Source organism: Candoia aspera, chromosome 3, assembly GCF_035149785.1.
Source record: "Candoia aspera isolate rCanAsp1 chromosome 3, rCanAsp1.hap2, whole genome shotgun sequence".
NCBI classification, from domain to species: domain Eukaryota; kingdom Metazoa; phylum Chordata; class Lepidosauria; order Squamata; family Boidae; genus Candoia; species Candoia aspera.
The window spans coordinates 156,013,923-156,034,880 of NC_086155.1; the positions used below are offsets into that span (position 1 = coordinate 156,013,923).

A 20,958-nucleotide genomic window follows, 5' to 3' on the forward strand; every position below is an offset into this window, starting at 1 on the left:
AGCCTAGAATGCCATGTGATCACATAGTATTATTGAATCTATTTGAGGACCAAAAGAAAATACAGTACATTCAGTTAGTTGGATTCATCTGAAAGCAGACTCCAATAGAACATAATTGTCATAAGGAAATAAAATGCCTGTTTTAAGGGCTGGCACAACGCCAAATCCTTGCAATTTTATAAGGTCCATTTTTCCTTGTTAAAAGGATTCTTAAAATTGATAGAGAGTGAAAGAATTCGGGTTTAGGCACTTTTCAGCTCCTTAGGTCAGCTGATAGACACTGATTGGTATTAATAAGAGGCCTTCTTATTCTGCATTGGCTCAAGAAGTTCTGATTTGGATGCCAGTTCTTCAGTATACTGAGGTTAACTTGCATTACTCCACTAATTCATAGACCAGAGCTGCTTTCTCAAGAAAAAATCAAGTGCCATTTTGTCTTATGATTCTAACCTGAATTCACTTTCTGATCCTAGATAAACTGATTTGTCAGTTCAATATGCAGAGTACAATACAAAAGTAATTATTTTCCAAGAAATAGCTTTAGAAGAATAATGGTTTTGTGCATGTGAAAATTGTTTGAAGTACAGGTAGTCCTTGCTTAATGACTGTAGTTGGGACCAGAATTTTGGTATTAAGTGATTCAGTCATTAAGCGAGGCATCATATGACTGGACCCGATTTTACAACCATTTTTACCACAGTCATTAAGTGAATCAACAGTTCCCTATTGATTTGGCTTGTCAGAAGCCGGCTGGGAAGGTCACAAATCACGATCATGTGACTGCAGGACACTACATCCAGTCATAAATGCAAGCCGGTTGCCAAGCACCCAAATCGCAATCATATGACCACGGGGTGTGTGTGACAGTCGTAACTTCGAGGAAGGGTCATAAGTAACTATTTTTAGCCCCGTTGTATCTCTGAACCATCATTAAATGAATGGTCGTTAAGTGAGGACTACCTGTATACCTATGCAGGTGCTCAAAATACCCTGTAGCAATTGTTTTTATGTACTACTTAAAAGTTGCTTTTTATGGAGACCAAGTACAGATAAAGCCTTCATCATTTCTGAGATATCTGGCATTTCTAATAGACATGCTGTGAAAAATCCAGTCTCATCTTAATTTAAAGAAATCTTCGTATATTCTTAGAAGTTGTCTGTGGATTTATAAGGTCCATTATGCTTTTTTTCTTATTTATTATTTTAGGACCATTTAAGAAAAAGTCAGATTTTAACTGGGTTTTGTTTTAGAAGAAGTAATGCTATTTGACAATTATATTCTTATTTGGAGAGCCAGTTTGGTGTGGTGGTTAAGGCATCAGACTAGAAACTGGGAGACTGTGAGTTCTAGTCCTGCCTTAGGCACAAAACCAGCTGGATGACCTTAGGCCAGTCACTCTCTCTTAGCCCTAGGAAGGAGGCAATGGCAAACCACTTCTGAAAAACATTGCCAAGAAAACTGCAGGGACTTATCCAGGCAGTCTCCAAGAATTGGACACAATTGAATGGATTAAAAAAGAAAAAAAATCTTATTTTAGCCTTTGAGATCAGAGCAAGAACTCTGAATATAATGTCCACTGGCAAACTTAAAGTGTATACTGGCTGTGTTTTTATGAAGCATCGGGTCCAAATTTTTCAGAATTATGACTTGGCAGAAAATAAGCCACATGATAATATAAGCTATTCTAATTATTCCTGGTGTCTTATCTCAAAAGCCGTTCAGGCTAACAAATGATAGATGGTGTTCCCCTATGGTTTGTTTGGCATATTATTAGAAACAGTTTATTCTGGACTTCTTCCTCTTGTCTGTTCTGAGGGGAACATGTCAGAAAAGTCCTTCATTCAGACAATAAACATGGATGGAGCTGCCCATCCACTAAGACTGAGCTGATTGGTCAAGATAAGCCACTAAGGGCCATCAGAGCAGCAGGCAGTACCACACATGGCATTTTGCCCTGCTAAATCAGGGTTTCTTGGTATAGCATACAGATAGAGTCTGAATCAACAAATAAAATGTTAATTTAAAAAATTAAAACTACAGAAGTTTCTGAATAAGAAATAATCTCATATTTTATATCTTGTACCATTGAAAGGAAAACCCCCTAATTCTGTTGTTCTTTGGTCTTATGAGAATGAGGAGACTTCTTGTAAGTATTTATTTATTTATTTTAAACATTTTATATCTTGTTTTCCTTAAGAACAAGGCAGCTACAGAGTTAAAATAAAATTAAAATAGTATGAACAAATCACAAAACAACAGAATCTATGCAGACATCTATAGTAATTTGCCAAAATCCCCACAGCACGAGACAGTGTCTGAAATGAACATTCAGATTTCAGCGTAGACTAAATGCTTCCTGAAAGGACCAGAATTTTCTAGTACCTGAACTTCCATTGGTTCTAGACTGGATTGCCCCCTCCCCCCACCAAACATTTTGTTGCAATATTCTGTAACTTTAAGCTTTATCTCCTCTTAATAGTTCTCTGCAAATTTCCATTTAGAGGTGACACAAAGTATGTGAGGCCCACAAATATGGAAGAAGCTGAACCCTTTATTTATCAATCAATCAATCAATCAATCACATTTATGTCCTGCTACAATTGTGTAGACTCATGGCAGCTCATAGCATAAAAAAACCATTATACCAATAAAACTGAAAATATAAAAAATTCAACAGTCAAAAATAGGCAAACCTACATTCCAGAAAGCATCTGGTGCAATCCACTGGAAAAGTTCCATCTTAAATAGCTTCCAGAAGGCAACTAGAGTTGGGGTCAAAGTCTACATACACAAAATGCAACCTGTGTACGGTTTTAAAGCTTAAAACAGCACCTTGAACTGAACTAGAAATAATGAATAAATGCAAACCACACAGGACCGCTGTGACCTTCTTCAAGTTGCTCCATATTTGCATTTTTCTATGCCAGTTGAGATTTCCAGGTGTTTTTCAAAGCCAGTGGGAAGAGGTAGTTAATTAATCCAGAAAAGCCTTAAACTATATACTTGTTTTAAAAAGTCATATATAGGAGGGACAGCTGGTAGGTATTTAATAAATACATATTAAAGTTTACATATACTATAAAATAGTTCCCCTGTAGTGTCTGATTTTGATTTTGCATTCATATGGCAGAACACCATTTTCTTTTCATTTTTTATTTTTCCTTTCTTTTGTTAAGGTTCTTTAGAGTGTACATAAAAAAGCAGTACTGTATTTTAGAACACAGTGAGCATTCCAGAATGGCAATATAGTCCTATGCCAGTAATTGCTGGGTTTGTTAATGAGGATGAATCATGCTATGCAAAATGGTGATTAAAAAAAATGCTGTGTTGTTCATAAAGAAATGTATACCTACTGTGCCTAAGCTATCTTCTTAGGGAAAGAACTGATAACTTTGCAAATTTGTTGTTTTTAGGAAAGCTATAAAGATAACTTTAGAACGTTTTATATTTGTCATTGAGTAACTGTTTCAGTGTCATTTAACAGTACCATTAAAGTTATATTTAAGAAAAGATATAAAATTAATGTTACAGTTCTAAGTCTACAGTTTCTCAAAGTATGGAGAAAATGGCATAGATAAGTTCACGTTATCCTCTGTTAAATTTAACATCCTCCTTCTTCATTCTTTCCCTCAGGATTGATGGAATGTCATTGCTTCTGGTGAAAGAAATCCCATCTTTAAATAATCCTCATTTCCACTGAAAAGAAAGTTGCATTGTTTCTTCCATCAGAACTAGCTGGGAACTTGTGTCATATACTAATTCTGGTTATATTGAGCTGGCTTCCTACTAAGCCAAAGAAATAAATATTGATGCTGGGGTTACACTATGTAAAATACTAGACAAACGTTTTATTTATGTTTAGATTTCCCTTTTCTACCTCCTATCTAATGTTCAGGTTCCAAGGAAGACACTTTTTTCAACCATACATACAGCTTCTCAGCTTAGTTCTCATCCTTTCGAAGCAGCTTTATTTGGAATGGCAACAACTGTTTATTATCTATGTGAAAGAGTTTTTAACAAGTGGAAACCCTCAAAGGTTTGCCTCATACTGTGAGCTTTGCAAATCTATCCTATAAATCTTTCCCTCCCATCAAGATGGGGAGAGATTCCTAAACTGTGGCAAAGCATTAACAGTTTAGGATTTCACTGGATTCTGATTAAAATTGATTTCAGTGTCTGTAGGGCTCTTTTGTGCATGCATAGATTCTCTGATCAACTTGCCTGGGAGCAGAAATTACCTATGAAAGATAATCAAATTAACATAAGTTTATTAGAGGAGGAGCTTTTAGGATCTTAACTTTGTGGAACTTAAAAAGCAAATATAGTAGAGAAATAGTAGAGAAATAGTTTAGAAAAAATTAAGAATGCTTTTAAACTCATAAAATCATACATGTCAATTTTGGCCAAGTTTTCACATTTATAAATTAATCTTTCACTGTGTATTCATATACAGGTAAATGCATATGCCAAGCATTTAAGGAAATCTTAAATATAAGTTAGCATTTACAATTAAGAACATATATGAACATCACTGAAGATTTTTACACAAATTAGTGCATTTTTCTCAGTGGATTTAAACTGGAAGAAACAAATACTTTGGGCTTTATTATTATAGAGACTTTTATTTCACTAGAGTCTTCATCTGTAATACATGAATGTGTTGCATGCTTTATGTTTTATGTTTTATTTAACAGAAGTTATTCCTATGTTAGTTTTCTATAGAATGGCAATTTAAGAATAAACTAGTTCAAAAGCTGCCTGAGAATTTTAGCTTGGTAAACTACTGTATCCATCCCACTAGCAGGACCAGCAGCTAACTGAATTGCCTCTGATGAAAAAGAAACTTTAGTACAGCTGCATCAGCAATGATCCTGTTCGCAGTAGAGTAGTGGTTTAGAAGAAAAGGCATAGCAACAGTACCATCCTAATACTTTTTGAGGTTGGAGAAGTTTCTAAGGAATTATTCTCTATTAGTCCTCGTTAAATGTAAAATTCTAGTAGTACTTCAAAATGCCTTTAAGGTACAGTCAGAGTGGATGGATCCTGGGTGGCTTCATGCATCTGGACTTTCTACTAAATCCTCAATATAGGAATAATCCATATTTAAACCTTCAGTTATACTAAAATACTGGACTCATCTTACATTTAGAAATATCAGTAGAATACTGAATAGTTTTCATTAAATATGGTAGCTAATTGTTGATGGGGGAAAGTTTAAGGGCACAAATTACAGGAATTTCTCATGGGCAGAAGACTCCCCCCCATCAATGAAGATTGTGCTGAAGTCATGATGGTGCTCTGATACATTTTTCCATGCATTTTATTTCAGACTGAAAAGGCAACATTGCAACATTGACATTATTCTAGGATCTATTTTAAATACATAATCAGCAGCTGGAACTAAATTGTATAATGGGCAATTAACATAAAGGAGTTAAATGGCCAGAATCCAAAAAGCAGACACATCTCACCCTGAAGTTTTGTTAAATAGTTGGCCTACTCTCTATGCTTGTCATGTTGTGAAATACTTGTGAGACTATTTTCTATTTTAAAACAGTTGGCCATGCAGAAATTATGTTGCTTTCTAGAAAAACAAGACAGCAATCTGTTTGGAGGTAGTTCCCCAATTCTTATGATTCTAGCCAATATTATCAGAAACGCACCAATTAATTCGTTAAAGACATACTGTAAACCTGTGTGGTGATACTTGCATGTAGTAACTCCCGTTTTGAAACAAGAGCGCCATTATCACGTATCTCCTTTCTAAACATCCACACAACTAGGACTGTTGTCTTCAAACGGACAACATGAATATTGGGATCCCTTTGCAAACCAATATGCTCCGTGTTTGGATGTGTGAGGATGTGTCGGTATAGTTTTAAAAGAACAGCCCTGCTTTTCTTTCACTAAGAGAACAACACTCTAGGAACATCGTATTCAAAAATAATGAATCAGCAAGGCTATACGGAGAAGAACATGATGAAATGTTTTCTTCAAGTTTTAAAGAGATTTTTGTCCCTTTCTAAGTTAACATCACAATATTTACCATGTGCTTTTCCTGGGTGGTGTGTTAGATTCTGAAAATGCAGAGCCAAACATTTCTTTAAAAATTCAGGGGCATTTAAACTGATAACTCTTTATGCCATATCAATTTTCCTTTAATATTGTCATGAGTTCCTAATCCAGCAAATAATGGATTCTCTGTAATGATTTGCTAATTTTGCTGTATTCCATTGAATTGGGAGACATAAAACAAATTTTCCTCTCAGAATTTTTCACCTGATTGCATGTAATCTTCATGAAAGTGGGACAAACTATGATGGAATTGGTAATGCTAAATGCTACTGTTAGCAAATTTTACCTGGATTATTACATGAATCAGTTTTAATTAAAAGATTTTTCTTTTTAATACAAGGTATATATCAGTATGTCCTATTTTATTCCCAGAATAATTCACTATCTTTTATTCGCCTAATGATGTATTACAATTTGTTTGTCCTTGTGTAACTTTTTAAAAACTAAAATTATGAAACATAGTTTTTCTCCTTTTGGTCATGCTTCTTTCATATTTTCAAGAAAGGTTTTTTTATGACAGCAAGAACAGAATGATACAATTCTCTACTGTTTATTATAGTGAAGGACAGAGCAGTAGAACATACTAAGAAAATAATATACCATATTTCATAGGTATAGCTTTTATCCATTATAAAAATGAAACTATTTCAGTTCTCCAGTGTAATATGTAATAAATTAGTAAAAAGTATTAATTTATACTTTAATAGTTTGTTACAGATAATAAGGCCCAAGGAACAATAGAGAAGAGTTGGGTTGACCAGTAAACATACTGTACATTTGACAGAGCAGCAATTTAGCTTTACTCTCACATGCTCTCTGTGTAGTAAATATTTCCAAACATGACCTCTCATTTTCACATTGAAGTTATAGATGCACGCTTTTTTTTAAGTTATATTTCTAAGACCAAAAACAAAAAAAGTCTGTGAAATTATAATTAGGTGCTATTTTAATTATACATAGAAGAAATGAAAAAGCTAGTAATTTCTCAGTGATGCCATTATTTACATAGACTTGATTCAGTTATCTACTTAGTCATGAAAGTTATTTGGTGAATTTGGACCATTTTGTAGCTTGGGGAGAAACACTGTTTGGAAAAGGAAGGGACTAGTGCCTCCTCACATACCTCATCTATATTATAGACTGAGTATAATCCACCTTTATTAATTAAACATTTTATATACTTTTCAGTACTTAAAAGGCTGCCCTGGCATTGGTGTTTTAAACAAGATTATGAAACAAACAACAAAAAGCAAGCTGTCACCTATTTAAAAATTATCAATATGGAGGAAGGACAATGGCATTTCTTTGGAGAGGGGATTTCATTGATCTGCACTGCAATAGCCCCATGTATTTTAGTATCAGCGATTGAGCAAGTGGATTGATTCATACAAAGGCAACACCCCTTCAAATATTTTAGTGGCAAACCATTTTGGATTACAGAGTATCAACATTTAATATAAAGAATCCTGCCACCATATTCCTTGATTTGTTTCTGGATCATATCATATATCAACCTTTAGGTATAGGGTCTTAAAGCCAATGACCACACACTTGTGATGGAAATTTAAAACACTGTAAAGCAATATTTTAAAATAAGCTAGATAATTCTGTAAAAGCAGTAGATAAAACTGAAAAGCAAAAGATAAAAAGTTATAATCACATATAAAATATAAGACCTGTAGTAGATGCTGGGGGGGAAATAGCTTTTTTTTTTTCTTTCCAGTGTGATGCTAAGGATAATATAGTATAGCAAGCTGCACTAAATTTTGGCTCTTAAGCCAAGTCTTCTTCAGTATGAATAAGTTAATGATAGAAAAGGCACAATTTGTAGGCATCTTGAGCAGGATGAAGTTTCTGTTTGAGGTCCATTTTTAGATAGGTAAGACAGCTGTTCTTTAAAATACAGTGGCTCTGGTACGCTCTCTTTACCAGTTCTGCGTTTTAATTTTTTTCTGAACTGAAAGACAGAATTATAACCTACTGAAAATAAAGGAATGTCCTCTGTATCTACCCTGTATATCTTGGTCTGTTAGTTGGATTTTGCAGCATTATGCTGCATTTATAGTGTGGATTTTACCAATTTTCCTAAGAGCTATCAGTAATGTAGATTTGATGAATGTCCTAGTTCATCTGCAGACTACTGATTATTTTCCTCTCCCAACCTTATAGTCATTCTTTGGCAGGGTAAAAATAAAGTTAACATGTCATTTTCTATAATTTACAAATCAAATTTTTGCAAAATATAATTTAGCAGTTTATGGCAAGAATTCTGTCTTTCAACAAGATCTGTTCAATCTATGAAAGAACTGAATTGGGAATGTCCATTTTTATTCCGTGGTATCAACAATTCTGATGATTTACTCAACTCAATATTAACCTGCTATGGAGTTTTAGTGTTGAAAAAAACTTCTATATACTGTTTCCTATCACAAATTGTAATGGATTGATATTCTTGCTAATAGCAAGAGTATAAAGGTGTACAAAATTATAACTATAATTGTTTAAATATTCCATAAAGAAACAAATACATATAACTGCAATTAAAAGAATACCACAGAATAAAGATTTCTTTTGGATTGGATTACTAACCATTTCTTCAGCTCCTCTAGGCATCATAAGGTATCAAAGACACCATCATAGTTTTTGGCTTAATAAACATCAAAGAGTTTTTGGGGGACAACACCTTTAGGCTGCATATCTGAAGTCTTTGCTATTTTGATGCCTGTGGATCAATAAGTGTTCTCCAATGTTGACGGTAAAATCTGTTTCTCTTGAAATTACTAACCAGGTGGCTGGCTCTTCACATGGATATCTGGGAAATGCTATGAGAAAGACAGTTAAAAACAATTTTTTGCTTTCAGGAGGAGTTTTGCTACCCAGTGGAATGCCTGGCTCTCACAGTGGAAGAAGTAATGCATATCCGTCAAGTACTGGTAAAGGCAGAACTAGAGAAGTACCAACAATACAAAGATGTCTATACTGCCCTAAAGAAGGGCAAGGTATGGCTGATTTTGTTGACCTTCCATAGATATGGATACTGGAGTTTGGAGAAGAAATTCAATCAAATGTTATTAGAAATCCTAAAAGTGTAAATTCAGAAAAGTCTCAAACACTTAGAAATATTCTAAATTTATTATTTAAGTGAACTAAATAGTTACCTTTATTTATGCATTGATTGATTTTGTGTACATACACAGGAAGTTAAAACTTGCAAAGATGAACTCAAATATTTCAGGCTGTAAATCTGTGCACAAGGAAAAGACTAGGTATATAGATCCAGGCTTATTCTTCTGAAAATATAAGAGCTCCTTCTCTTCACAAATGTCCAGAAGTGTTTAAAAGGGGGCAGGACAGTAATTTTTGCAAATTTTACCTGAAACATCCACTGTTACTTCTCATCTTGTTCTGGATATCACTCAGCCTTCTGGAGCAGCTTTATAGAAAGCACTGGGCAGGAACCACAGAGGAAAGGAGCAAGAATCAGTATAAATCACCCCCTTGACCTTCTCAAGCACCTGTAGTACTGAGCATAAATCTGAGTCCAGTTCTTGAACTCAGTGGTAGTTATTCTTTGTCAGTATGGGTCTATGTTTCTGCTATCAGAATGCTTAATATAGAAGAAGATACGTCAGCAAGGGATTTTAGAAACATTTAATGAGTATTTCATAAAGAGTGGAGAAACTACTTATTTTAACAAATTTAATTACAGTGATTAAATTAATGAAGTATACAACTAATCTCTGATTAAGTAATGTAGCTTTACTGGGGTTCCTGTACAGACATAATCGTCTTTCTTTCTCCCAATTTTTGTAGCTCTGTTTTTGTTGCCGCACAAGAAGATTTTCTTTCTTCACCTGGTCCTATACTTGTCAGTTTTGTAAAAGGTAAGCACATGGCTGCCATTGAAAACTGCTGAATACTGCAGTGACAGGAATGAAGTACTTATTAAACCATTTTTAAAGAATTTATTTTTATTGTTTTTGCATATGGAAGGAAGGAGAAAGGGTGATTTTTGGAGAGTAAAGGAGAACTTGAACAGGTGAAATATTTGCACTTTTATCGATTTAAGTGGGAAACCTTTTCAGTTAATACTGCCGATTATGGAGTATCATATACATGCCAGCTAATATAAAAGAGGATGAGTAGATAGTGAGAGACAACGTATTTAGAATCCATCAAGATCGCTTTCTTAAGAGCAGGAGATTAACAGTCTTGGTCTCATAAGCTTACATAGATACTGCATGCATGATAGGTACTGTAATAACATAAAGCCATAAATGCTACTGTAGACTGATTGCTATATTGCTCTGAACAGTAACATTCCTCTGAGTTTCTCATAAGACTTATTTAAAATTTGCTTTCTGCATTTCTGAAGTAAAGGTCTGCTGTAGAGTCTCAGGTGAAATCTTTGGCCGGTTTCTAAATTTTCTTAGGCGAATAAAATTGCGGCAAATTTTTGTTTATTCCATTTCTGGTTTTAGATTGTGAAATAGTACCCTATTTGAAACATGCCCACTTTGGCTTCTGAGATATCTCATCTTTACTTCCAAATAGTTTCTATAAATTAAATCACCTTAGTGAAGCAGACTAGGTTTGAACATGAGAAGCAGCAGCCCAAGTGGGAAGTTGGGTCAGATCTAGATTGGGCACACAAGATTCTGTTCCCAGTTCCAGTCTTCTGGCCTTCTTCTGTGTTGTGTTTCCAAATGAAATAACCCATGAAATTCAAAAATAGTATGTAACTGTTGAAATAAGAAGAATGCAATATAGATTTCAGAGGCTATTTTGCTTTGAACTAAGAAAGCCACACCTTTTTTTTTTCTTTTATAGGCCTGTGTGTTCACAGTGCTGTAAAAAAGTAAGTTTAGAAACAATTGTCGAAAAATCTGTTTCTTAAATTGTTTCTATTTATTTAGATATTTCATTTTTATATGTTAGTTTTAAATTCTGCCTTTCCTTTAGGAACGCAAGACAGTATATATAGTATTCCATCTCCAATTTTATCCCTAAAGAAACATAAGAGGTAGTTCTGAATGAGATATTGTTAAGTGGACAAATGTCATACAGTGAACTTTAATGACTGGTTGTAAAATGAGAGTCTGCACTTGCTCTCAGAATATTATACTTAGCAAATAGTTGAAAGTTATGTTATCTTAGCACTTTACTAAGTTTCATAAAGTCAGTATTATTGAGAATATTTTGGAGTAAGCTGCTCTAAGTTGTATGACATTTGCAGTCTCAGGGCAATTAGATCTCACTATTGTTCCCTTGCTTTTACACCAGATGCGCCTACCCTCAAAGCCATATTCCACCCTTCCAATTTTTTCCCTGGGACCTTCTGCTTTACAGAAAGGAGAAAGCTTTATGAGGCCTGATAAACCTTCCATCAGCCATCACAGGTCACTGAAGGGCATACCAAGGTAAGTTATGTTTATGATTAATAATTGAAGAGAGAGAGAGAGATTCATTATTCATTAGTTTATTTCATTTTTATTCTTTCCAAACTAATGGGATTTCATGCAACTCAATCAAATTAGGAGCAAAGAAGCTAGAAATACTGAGTTCAAAATGGCTGGATTTAAATAGGGGCTACAGAGAAGATTCCAGATAAATTCCCACCATGGAAAATCTCCTCCCACTATGGAAGAGGCAATTGGTCAGTCACTTGAAATATTCCCAACACCTCAGTTCTAAGCTTCCTTACCATCTCCTCCCCAGTTACATGACCCAGAATAGAGCTATTTCTAAGGGGTGAGAAAGAATTCTAGAAGCAATGCTTTAAATGTTTTCCCTACCTTAAAATAAAATAGCATTTTAACAAACTCCTAGGCAGGCCTCAAAAGACAGCCCTCCCTTTCCTGTTAACACCTTCCAGAGTAACTTTCTGTGAAGCACAAGAACAAGAAGACAGTCAACCAAAGCATCCTTCTTGGAAAGATTTTGTGCATATATAAACCTTTTTGAATCTTGGCATATATATTTGAAATCTAAGCCCCTCTGCCTGACACCATCATCTCATATATTGAAACTCCTGAGCGCTGCCTGTCTAGTTAGTCCTGCATTTGGAACAGATAGCATTTCTGAAAACACTAGCGTGAAAGTCCTGAATTACTGTTTGCTACTAGTGGCCTAAACTTAAGACTGTCACACTATACTTCCCTATATTATAGGTGCCAATACGCACCATGACCATTGTTCCTCCCCAGCACTATCTAACAATTTACATCTAGATGACTCATGATGCTTAGATGCCTTTGTACCAAATACGCATGTCAAGATGTGATTTATATGTCAAGCCCCACACAGCTGGAAAAGCTCAGGGAAGCTTAAATAAAGAGTCTTTAAAGCTAGTATTAGGAGTAAATACACAAGTGGGGAAACTGCAGGAGTTTCTGAGCCTCACTAGTGAATTCATTAAGGCAGAGTCTGTTGGAATATTTTGAATTGTTTCTTGCCGTCTAGATTGAATTGCTGTTTATGAGCTACCAACACCAACAAACTCTCTTATCTCTTGGTTATGTTTAATATTCCTTCCTCTCCAATCTGTCACACTACATGTCTGTCAGAAACCCATCTGTCTGACACTCCATAGGAGTCTTCTTAGTTGAAGAGGAAATGTGTTCCCCTGCAAGGATTGTGTCTGTCCAGTGGGATCATCTGCCTTATTCTTGAAATGATGTCTTCCTTTCCTAAGACCCTCAGTCTCCCTGATAGCAGGAGGGTTGCTCTGGGAGTGGGTCAATGCTATAACATCCCAGAATAATTTGTCTACGTATTCTGTAGCTATCCAAGCATCTCCAGTTCAACCTCCTTGGTTTTAAGGGAACAAGCTTGCTTCCTGAGTGCCATGAACTCATTGCATTGAGCGCAAACCCATGCCTTATTTCTAACTGGCAAATAGTCATACATTTGACACTCTGCAATAAACTGGAAAATACCCCTTGATTGGCTTTCTACCTTCCTCACATGTGATTGTGATGTGACTGTGAGAACAATCAAGTTAAATTAAGAATGTAATCTTTTGTAGCTTTTTCAACCTGTTTTAGTATGTAATTAATTTGTTTTAGTAAAAAGAAAGAAAATATACTTTTCATGTTGTTTATTCGTTCAGTCGCTTCCGACTCTTCATGACTTCATGGGCCAGCCCACGCCAGAGCTTCCTGTCAGTCGTCAACACCCCCAGCTCCCCCAGGGATGAGTCCATCACCTCTAGAATGTCATCCATCCATCTTGCCCTTGGTCGGCCCCTCTTCCTTTTGCCCTCCACTCTCCCTAGCATCATCATCTTCTCCAGGGTGTCCTGATTTCTCATGATGTGGCCAAAGTATTTCAGTTTTGCCTTTAATATCATTCCCTCAAGTGAGCAGTCTGGCTTTATTTCCTGGAGGATGGACTGGTTTGATCTTCTGGCAGTCCAAGGCACTCTCAGAATTTTCCTCCAACACCACAGTTCAAAAGCATCGATCTTCCTTCTCTCAGCCTTCCTTATGGTCCAGCTCTCGCAACCATATGTTACTACAGGGAACACCATTGCTTTAACTGTGTGGACCTTTGTTGTCAGCGTGATGTCTCTGCTCTTAACTATTTTATCGAGATTGGTCATTGCTCTTCTCCCAAGGATTAAACGTCTTCTGATTTCCTGACTGCAGTCAGCATCTGCAGTAATCTTTGCACCTAGAAATACAAAGTCTTTCACTGCCTCTACGTTTTCTCCCTCTATTTGCCAGTTATCAATCAAGCTGGTTGCCATAATTTTGGTTGTTTTGTGGTTTAGCTGCAGGCCAGCTTTTGCACTTATACTTTTTGTACACCGCATGATTTAAGACAAAATACTGTGTGTTTAAGACTCAAAGAGAATTTTAGAAACTCCAAGTGCATCTGGTAAACTTTTATGCTAGTAGCATAACAAGAATGGAAGCATAGAAGGGAATTTTTGAATATAGAGCAATTGCTTGATTTATATTCTACAGCTACATCCTGCTTTTCATTAGTTAAATTTGCATTTTTCCTAAATATTTACTTGAATATTTTACCATTTTTGCCTCTAAAAACTTCTACCATAATACATACGTTAGTCTTTCCTTTCTTTTTCTTGCAAGCAGAATTTTTTCTGAGGATTAAATGTTCTGATTATATAAAATAGGTTGTTTTTATGTTGTTTAAAGCAAAAGGTGAGAAGTTTTAAAACTTTACTTGCTATTAAAATTATAAAACTTTTTATGATCAGGTTTGCAAAAGTACTCTTCTCTATGTTGCTTGTAAAAGTCTTTTAAAACTAAAAGCGCCTTTGCAAATACTAGCCATATAACATAACCATTAGTATTAATCACAATTAATACAGATTTATATTAATAGGTTTGGATCAAAAAATTAAAAACCTGGCTTTGTCATCATGCCTGAGGAGGCAAAGAGAATAGTTCCTCCTGGGGATGGCTAGCTCCTTAGAATTGCCCTGTCTTTCTTGTGGACAGAGAGAGAACTTTAGCCATATGGATTCTATTATATTTTAATATATTTATATTTTGTTGCTTATTAATATTATTGTATAGCATTTATATTATATTGTGGTTAAGTTTTTATTGTGAACCACCCAGAGTCCCTTCTTGTGGGGGGAATGGGCGGTGATAAATTTGATAGATAGATAGATAGATAGATAAATAAATAAATAAAAATTAATAACTGGGAGAGCCAGTTTGGTGTAGCGGTTAAGGCATCAGGCTAGAAACTGGGAGACCGTGAGTTCTAGTCCCACCTTAGGCATAAAGCCAGCTGGGTGACCTTGGGCCAGTCACTCTCTCTCAGCCCTAGGAAGGAGGCAATGGCAAACCACTTCTGAAAAACCTTGCCAAGAAAACTGCAGGGACCTGTCAGTGAGGTCACCATGAATGAACACTGACTTGAAGGCACAAATTACTAACTGACCATAAAAAATTCAGGTGACTTATTTAGTTCCTTCTTTCTCTTTACTCAATATGTTAAGAACTGGAAAAACTTGAAAAGACTTCTGAAATTCTTTAGAACAATTGGAAAGATGAGTGATACTAATAAGATCAGAATTGTTCCTTTATTTTTAGGTTGTCCTCAAAGTCAAAGTCTGTAGATAAATCAAGTGATGAAGCACTCTTTCCAAAAGAACTCATGGAAGACTGGAGTACCATGGAGGTATGCGTGGACTGCAAGAAGTTCATTTCGGAAATCATTAATTCAAGCCGCCGCAGCCTCTCTTTGGCTAACAAACGAGCCAGATTAAAAAGGAAAACACAGTCATTCTACATGTCATCTCCAGGCACTTCAGAATACTGTCCTTCTGAGAGAACTATCAATGAAATCTGAGTCTTGTGCCTCTCTTTGTTTGGTCTTCATGAGATCCTGAGAAAACTCATTAAAACCGGGATGTCTTTCTTTCCTTTGTTCTACTTGACTGTTTACATTTACATTAGCTTACTGATTTCACTGCTCTATATAATTTACAAAGGAATCAGAAATTGGCCTACTCAGCAGGCCAGTTAATAAACTTGTTTTACTGGAGGAAAGCAACTATACTAGATGGTTGTCTATTTGTATATGTACAATGTACAAAGAAAGTCTTTATTTGTATTTTTCCCTATTTGTCCTTTAATCATTTTTAAGATGAGTGTCAATGTATATATAGATATATCTAAAGAAAAACTAGGTAATGGTGTTAGTACATTTGTAAGCATTAAAACATAATGGCATTTACTACCAATTGAATATTATTCATATTTTGGTATCCAAGGTACCTGGTCCCATAATGTACAGAACTTAATGTCTTATAGCATAAGATTAAGAAGGGTTTGCTAATGTGCTCGAAATGGTTGATCAATCCATACAGTCTCAGTCTTAGTATAAAATACTGAATAAGCTGGAAGCCTGAATGGGTAATTATTTTCCTGCAGCTTCTGCTATACTATAATAAAATCAGTGTGTTCAAAGTGATATTTTTTTTTCCTATCTGGAATGTACTCTGAATATTAGTGGTAGTGTTACCTGTAGCTTTTATAAATAAACAAAACAAATCCCTTTATAAAGGGAGAATGCAATATAAGTTCAATTTTTAATATTAATGAACTTTTGTAAACTAAATGTTCTCTGGGCAATAATCCTGAGAAAGTAAGATAAATATATATATTTGTTTTAAGAGCAATACATAAGTACTGCTGTAACTAAGAATATGAGAGCATGTCCATTATTAACCCCATTTCTCCAGGGGTATGTATCTTGGCTGTAAAGATTTTTTTTCCTGGAAAAATTTGGGACAGTGGTGTCTCAGATTAAGAGGTGTTTTTGTTTCCTTTTTTTCAAAAGGTTGGAGAAACACTGCTTGAATGTTTTGAAGTTAAAATATTACTGAACATCACATTTTTGCACTCTTTTATAGTCAGATTTTTTAAACAAAACTGGCGCTTAGTATGGAATTGGATTATTTTTATATTTATAGCAGCCCAGTTAAAGTGTTTGCAGGATAGAAACAATTACTCTTCTATGTTTTAATGCCCTAGCCTACTTTAGAATCAAAGTAAGATAGGCGATGGGAAAAAAAGGTGTTTGCATTTTCATTTTTGTTTTGCAAAGGAATGAGTGACACCTCAGTTCACTTCCAAAATAAGCAGAATGTCCTTATATTCAATTACTTACCAGACATTTATTTATTAAATATATTATCAAAATATTATTCTGTCACCTTAATCCTTGACTCTTAATATTTTGATCTGATTATTCCTTGAATACCAAAACCCAGATCCTATACTGAATGTTCTACTACCTAATTGAAATGATGATTGTTAAAGATCTAAGGATCACAAATTAGTCCATTTTTATGATGAGTATTTGGCTCCATAACAAATTCTATATGGCAAACATCTTGTGATGAAGTAACTATATAAAAAAGTAACATTAGAAATAAGTCAGCAATCTTTTCAGGTAAGAGGCATGATTATGCAATATCCCAAATACCCAAATATTAAATACATTAGGAATAATTTTAGAAAATTAAATAGCTAAAACCTCATGCATAACACAAGAAATCTTGAAAGATTTGATGATCATATAAGTCAAAGACATTTGAAATTTATTGAAAACTATGTTTTGGAGGCCAGTGGCAACATGGGTGATGACCGACAATCTCCAAGGTAATTAGTAATCATTTCCATTAATCAGGAAATTGTCTATCTTAGGTTGTTTAACTTATAAAATGCTTTAACTTATAAAATCCACACTTATAAAACTCTTTAACTTATAAAATCCACACACACATATAACATGAAGGCAAAGTATCATTATATCGTCAAACTGGTGGTTCTATTACGCTACATTACCCAGAATCTTTTCACTTCTGTTGGCTTTCCATGTTATACATTCTCTTTCAGTGCAGCTGGTCTGCTGTTCTTCTAGCCGTGTCACTTAGTTCTCATTCCAAAATAAAAATAGGTTATTTTTTTCCTACAGAAATAGTCAACCGTCTTTTCAAATCTAGGCTAGAATATTCTGTCCACTACTTTTTTATTAAATCATCATTTTGGCAAAGATCTTCCATAGTTTTCACATTTTTTTGTGAGTTTCTGTGGGGGGCAAAGAATTGAATATCATATAAATTTATAAATTTATTTCCTGGCAAAGTATTTATCAAATTCTGGTATGTAAGATTACCCTGATGTTGTTAGGACTACAGTCAGATAGTTGTCTACATACGTTTGATGTATTAACGAAATAAATGAATTAAGGATTTTGTATGGGGCTGCACAGAAGGAACAAATCACATCAGCATAGAATAGCAGTGCATAAAATTGCAATAAAACAGCTTACTTTGGTCCATTGAAACAATCAATTGTATAGTCAGTACATAGACAATGATTACAAATTTGTACCAAAAATGGTTTTCCCAAAAATTCCATATCTCAAGCTGAAAAATCAATAGGTAGTTTTAATACTTTGCATTGTTCTGAACCTTTACCATCCCTGTCATAATTACATTACACTTGCATTCACAATACAAATGTCAGAATAGCTTATTTCTGTGACTGCAAAACCTACTGAAAAAGAAATGGTATAAATTAAAACCTATTACTTCCCTTCCCCATTTTTCTTTATCTCTCTGCTTATATCCATTTGTAAGTTATCCCCCAGTGATTGCTTATCAGTGTATGCTGTGGAATTCAAAACCAGTTCCAGTGTAATGGTTATGTTAAGCAAACCCATTTGCTTCTTAACTTAACCACTGTCATCCCTTAACAGGAATTTTATTAAACTGAGTCTCTCTTCTCTACCTCAAATTGTTTTGTAATTTAAACCCAAGTTACTTTGTTCTTTATTGATCCGAAAATTGTATTGAAAGATAATTCCTTTTTTTTTTTTAGAAAACTAGACTACAAATTCAGTGTATATTGCAATCACTGCAGATTAACTTACAAATGGGTATAAGCAAAAAGATAAAATAGGAAGGGAAAGCAGTAGCTACTGTGGCACACATAACTGAAGATTAAAATTGCAAGATAAAATGCAGAGTTCTGTGAATGTTTGCTTGTTCCTAAATGTATTTAGGCTTGCAGATTTTATGGCTGCTTTGAGGGTGGCTCAAGAATATTGTTGCATGTGACATATATTTATTTGGAACAATATGTTTCCCTGGCTCAAACACTTCTCCTCCTGTAATATTATAAAGTTAGTTCAACTATAAACTAAAGCCGTTCATATACTATATATCTGGCAGAGAATCTGCAGAACTCTGTATGTTGGCATTGTGTAGATTTTCTTAGGAAATCTATTTCTTAATTCATTTTACATTCCAAGGTGTCACTAATGCAAGTTATGTAGTACTGTCTGTGATATATATTTGACTGATGAAGAACTGGGATTATGTTAGTATTCTTGTGTGTTTTCATGCTTTTTCAAGACATGGGCACAATCTACCAAAATATGTAAGTAATGCTTGGGGCTGTGCAAAGTATTTGAAAAGGGCATCACTGGGGCACAAGCAAAGCCCTTTGTAGCAAGCCAAAGGAACACTCTCCCAGCTGTTTGGTTGCTCTGAAGGCTGCATTAGAAAAAGTTTTCAGAACAGCTACCCTGAGCCTTACAGAGAACAAGGCTGCTTCAGTGCAGAAGGGTATTGAGCTTGCACCAGTCCATTTGGTGAAGTGACTTTTTTTAATGCTTTGTACAAATGTTGTGTGCCCAATTGGTTTGAAAATACAACAAAGCTGTTCCACAAGCCAAGTTATCCATTATTGCATGCTTTCAAAAGAAAACTACACCATGGGAGGGAAAAAATTCTTTTAAGACCTAGATGCTGTAATGATTCTTAAAGCACATCTGATCATCACATGATGTGTGTCAAAGTTAAATGAATGTGCTAAAAAATTACTTGCAAGTTACATATTTGTTATTTGCAAACCTATGGCTCCATAAGATTAGTCAGATTTCTCCTTTCCTGTTTCCAAGGACAGCTCTTGCCAATAGTGGGAAGTTTAGAAAAGGCCAAAAAGAGACTATCCCTAAACTTAGATCTAGCAGCCATCACACCTTCAAACCAGTAAGAGTGTTAGATCAACGCTGGGGTAGGTCTGAATCGCATCTTACCACTCTCTAGGAAGGAACGGATAAGCAAGTGTCTTTTTGCTATTCCATGCTGTCTGCCACCAGTGAAACATAGGAAGACATTCTAGCAGCCAACCTTGTACCACAATACTTTGATCTGCACTGCTAAGTTTCAAAGCCTATTGCCATGTATAGAACGGTACACTTTTTTAAATGCATGAACGTATGAGAAATAGTTAAAATATAGGGTTGTTTTAATGACTATGGATTGGATTCAGAACTCCCTTATTTGGATGAATCCCTAGGGAGAAGCCACATATATACAGCACAATTCTTTTTGTCAATGTGTATTTCTTAAAATCTGCTCTGGAGAACCGGGGACATCCTGAACATGTAATGAGGTGGCACTGGAAGCTCCTGGAGAAATTGGCTGAAGTCAGCTTTCCATCAGCAAGAACCCTTTGGAGTCTGCTGCTTTCCATCAAGGAAAATAAGTGTTTGTTTGTACAGAGATGACTCTTATATTTAAGTTGTTAAGATAACGACATTCACATTTTAAATTTTGTTGTCTAGCAGTTCCTAACTGAAGACTCTTAGTTTTTTGCACTCCATAAATACAGATTTTGCAGAAAAGCTTTGTAGTCATGTATTTGTAGGAAAATTATTGTATGTTTTTTTTTAAATTTCAAATGACTTTTTCTGTTTTAAATCTTGCTTTCTGAAAGGACTGTGGTCACCTGAAAACCTATCTAGGCCAAAGGTAGAAAATACATCATAATACTGTAAAAATAAAAAAGAGGAACAAATGAAAATCAAAGGCATGAAGGATTATTGGAGAAAGCCGAGTTTACTAGAGCTGGATTTAAGACACAGAGTAAAGCCATTGTCTGCTAAAGTAATAAATGTTTTAGAAATAAGACTTCATCCCTTGATGATACCCAGAAAGTAACTTGCTTCAGTGATGTCTTACCCAGCCTTTATCTTACACTATTAATGGGAAAACAGTGGTAATGAAAGAAGTTTATCTAGGCTTACTCTCTGAAAGTGGACAATATCTTTGGGGAAGCAAACCAATAACCATTTTCTTCTTGGCTTTTTTCCCACTGCTATCTTTTACATAGCTGGTTTTAAAAAAGAAATATAGGTCATCAAAGTCTGGATGCTTACAAGGAAAAAAATGCACTTGTTTAGTTTTCTTCATTTTGTTCCTGAACCTACAATGATACTTGGCAATTATGTGAAAAGGCAGCACAATCTTAAGCTCTTTAGGTCTATCTTCTTATGTCATGTCACCATGCCGGCTACCCCGATGGATCAGAATAACCATT

General features: G+C 35.0%; 1 protein-coding gene and 1 long non-coding RNA gene across 3 annotated transcripts in view; one reads left to right on the forward strand and one right to left on the reverse strand.

The window, feature by feature from the left end:
• Nucleotides 1–15,409, forward strand: part of SPIRE1 (spire type actin nucleation factor 1) — a 71,464-nt gene extending 56,055 nt beyond the window's left edge. Inside the window, exons 12-17 of one of the 2 annotated variants that reach the window (XM_063299080.1) lie at nucleotides 2,094–2,147; nucleotides 8,938–9,075; nucleotides 9,890–9,960; nucleotides 10,907–10,934; nucleotides 11,360–11,496; nucleotides 15,151–15,409. In XM_063299080.1, coding sequence (XP_063155150.1) covers nucleotides 2,094–2,147; nucleotides 8,938–9,075; nucleotides 9,890–9,960; nucleotides 10,907–10,934; nucleotides 11,360–11,496; nucleotides 15,151–15,409 — 687 coding nt within the window. The remainder of the gene's footprint in view (nucleotides 1–2,093; nucleotides 2,148–8,937; nucleotides 9,076–9,889; nucleotides 9,961–10,906; nucleotides 10,935–11,359; nucleotides 11,497–15,150) is intronic. The other variant, XM_063299081.1, reaches the window with a different exon arrangement.
• On the reverse strand, nucleotides 15,122–17,580 carry LOC134494121 (uncharacterized). Its single transcript, XR_010067642.1, has 2 exons — nucleotides 17,428–17,580; nucleotides 15,122–15,445 (listed from the first exon to the last, which is right to left on the reverse strand). It is a non-coding gene; the product is annotated as an uncharacterized LOC134494121 (long non-coding RNA).
• Nucleotides 17,581–20,958: the final 3,378 nt, after the last annotated feature.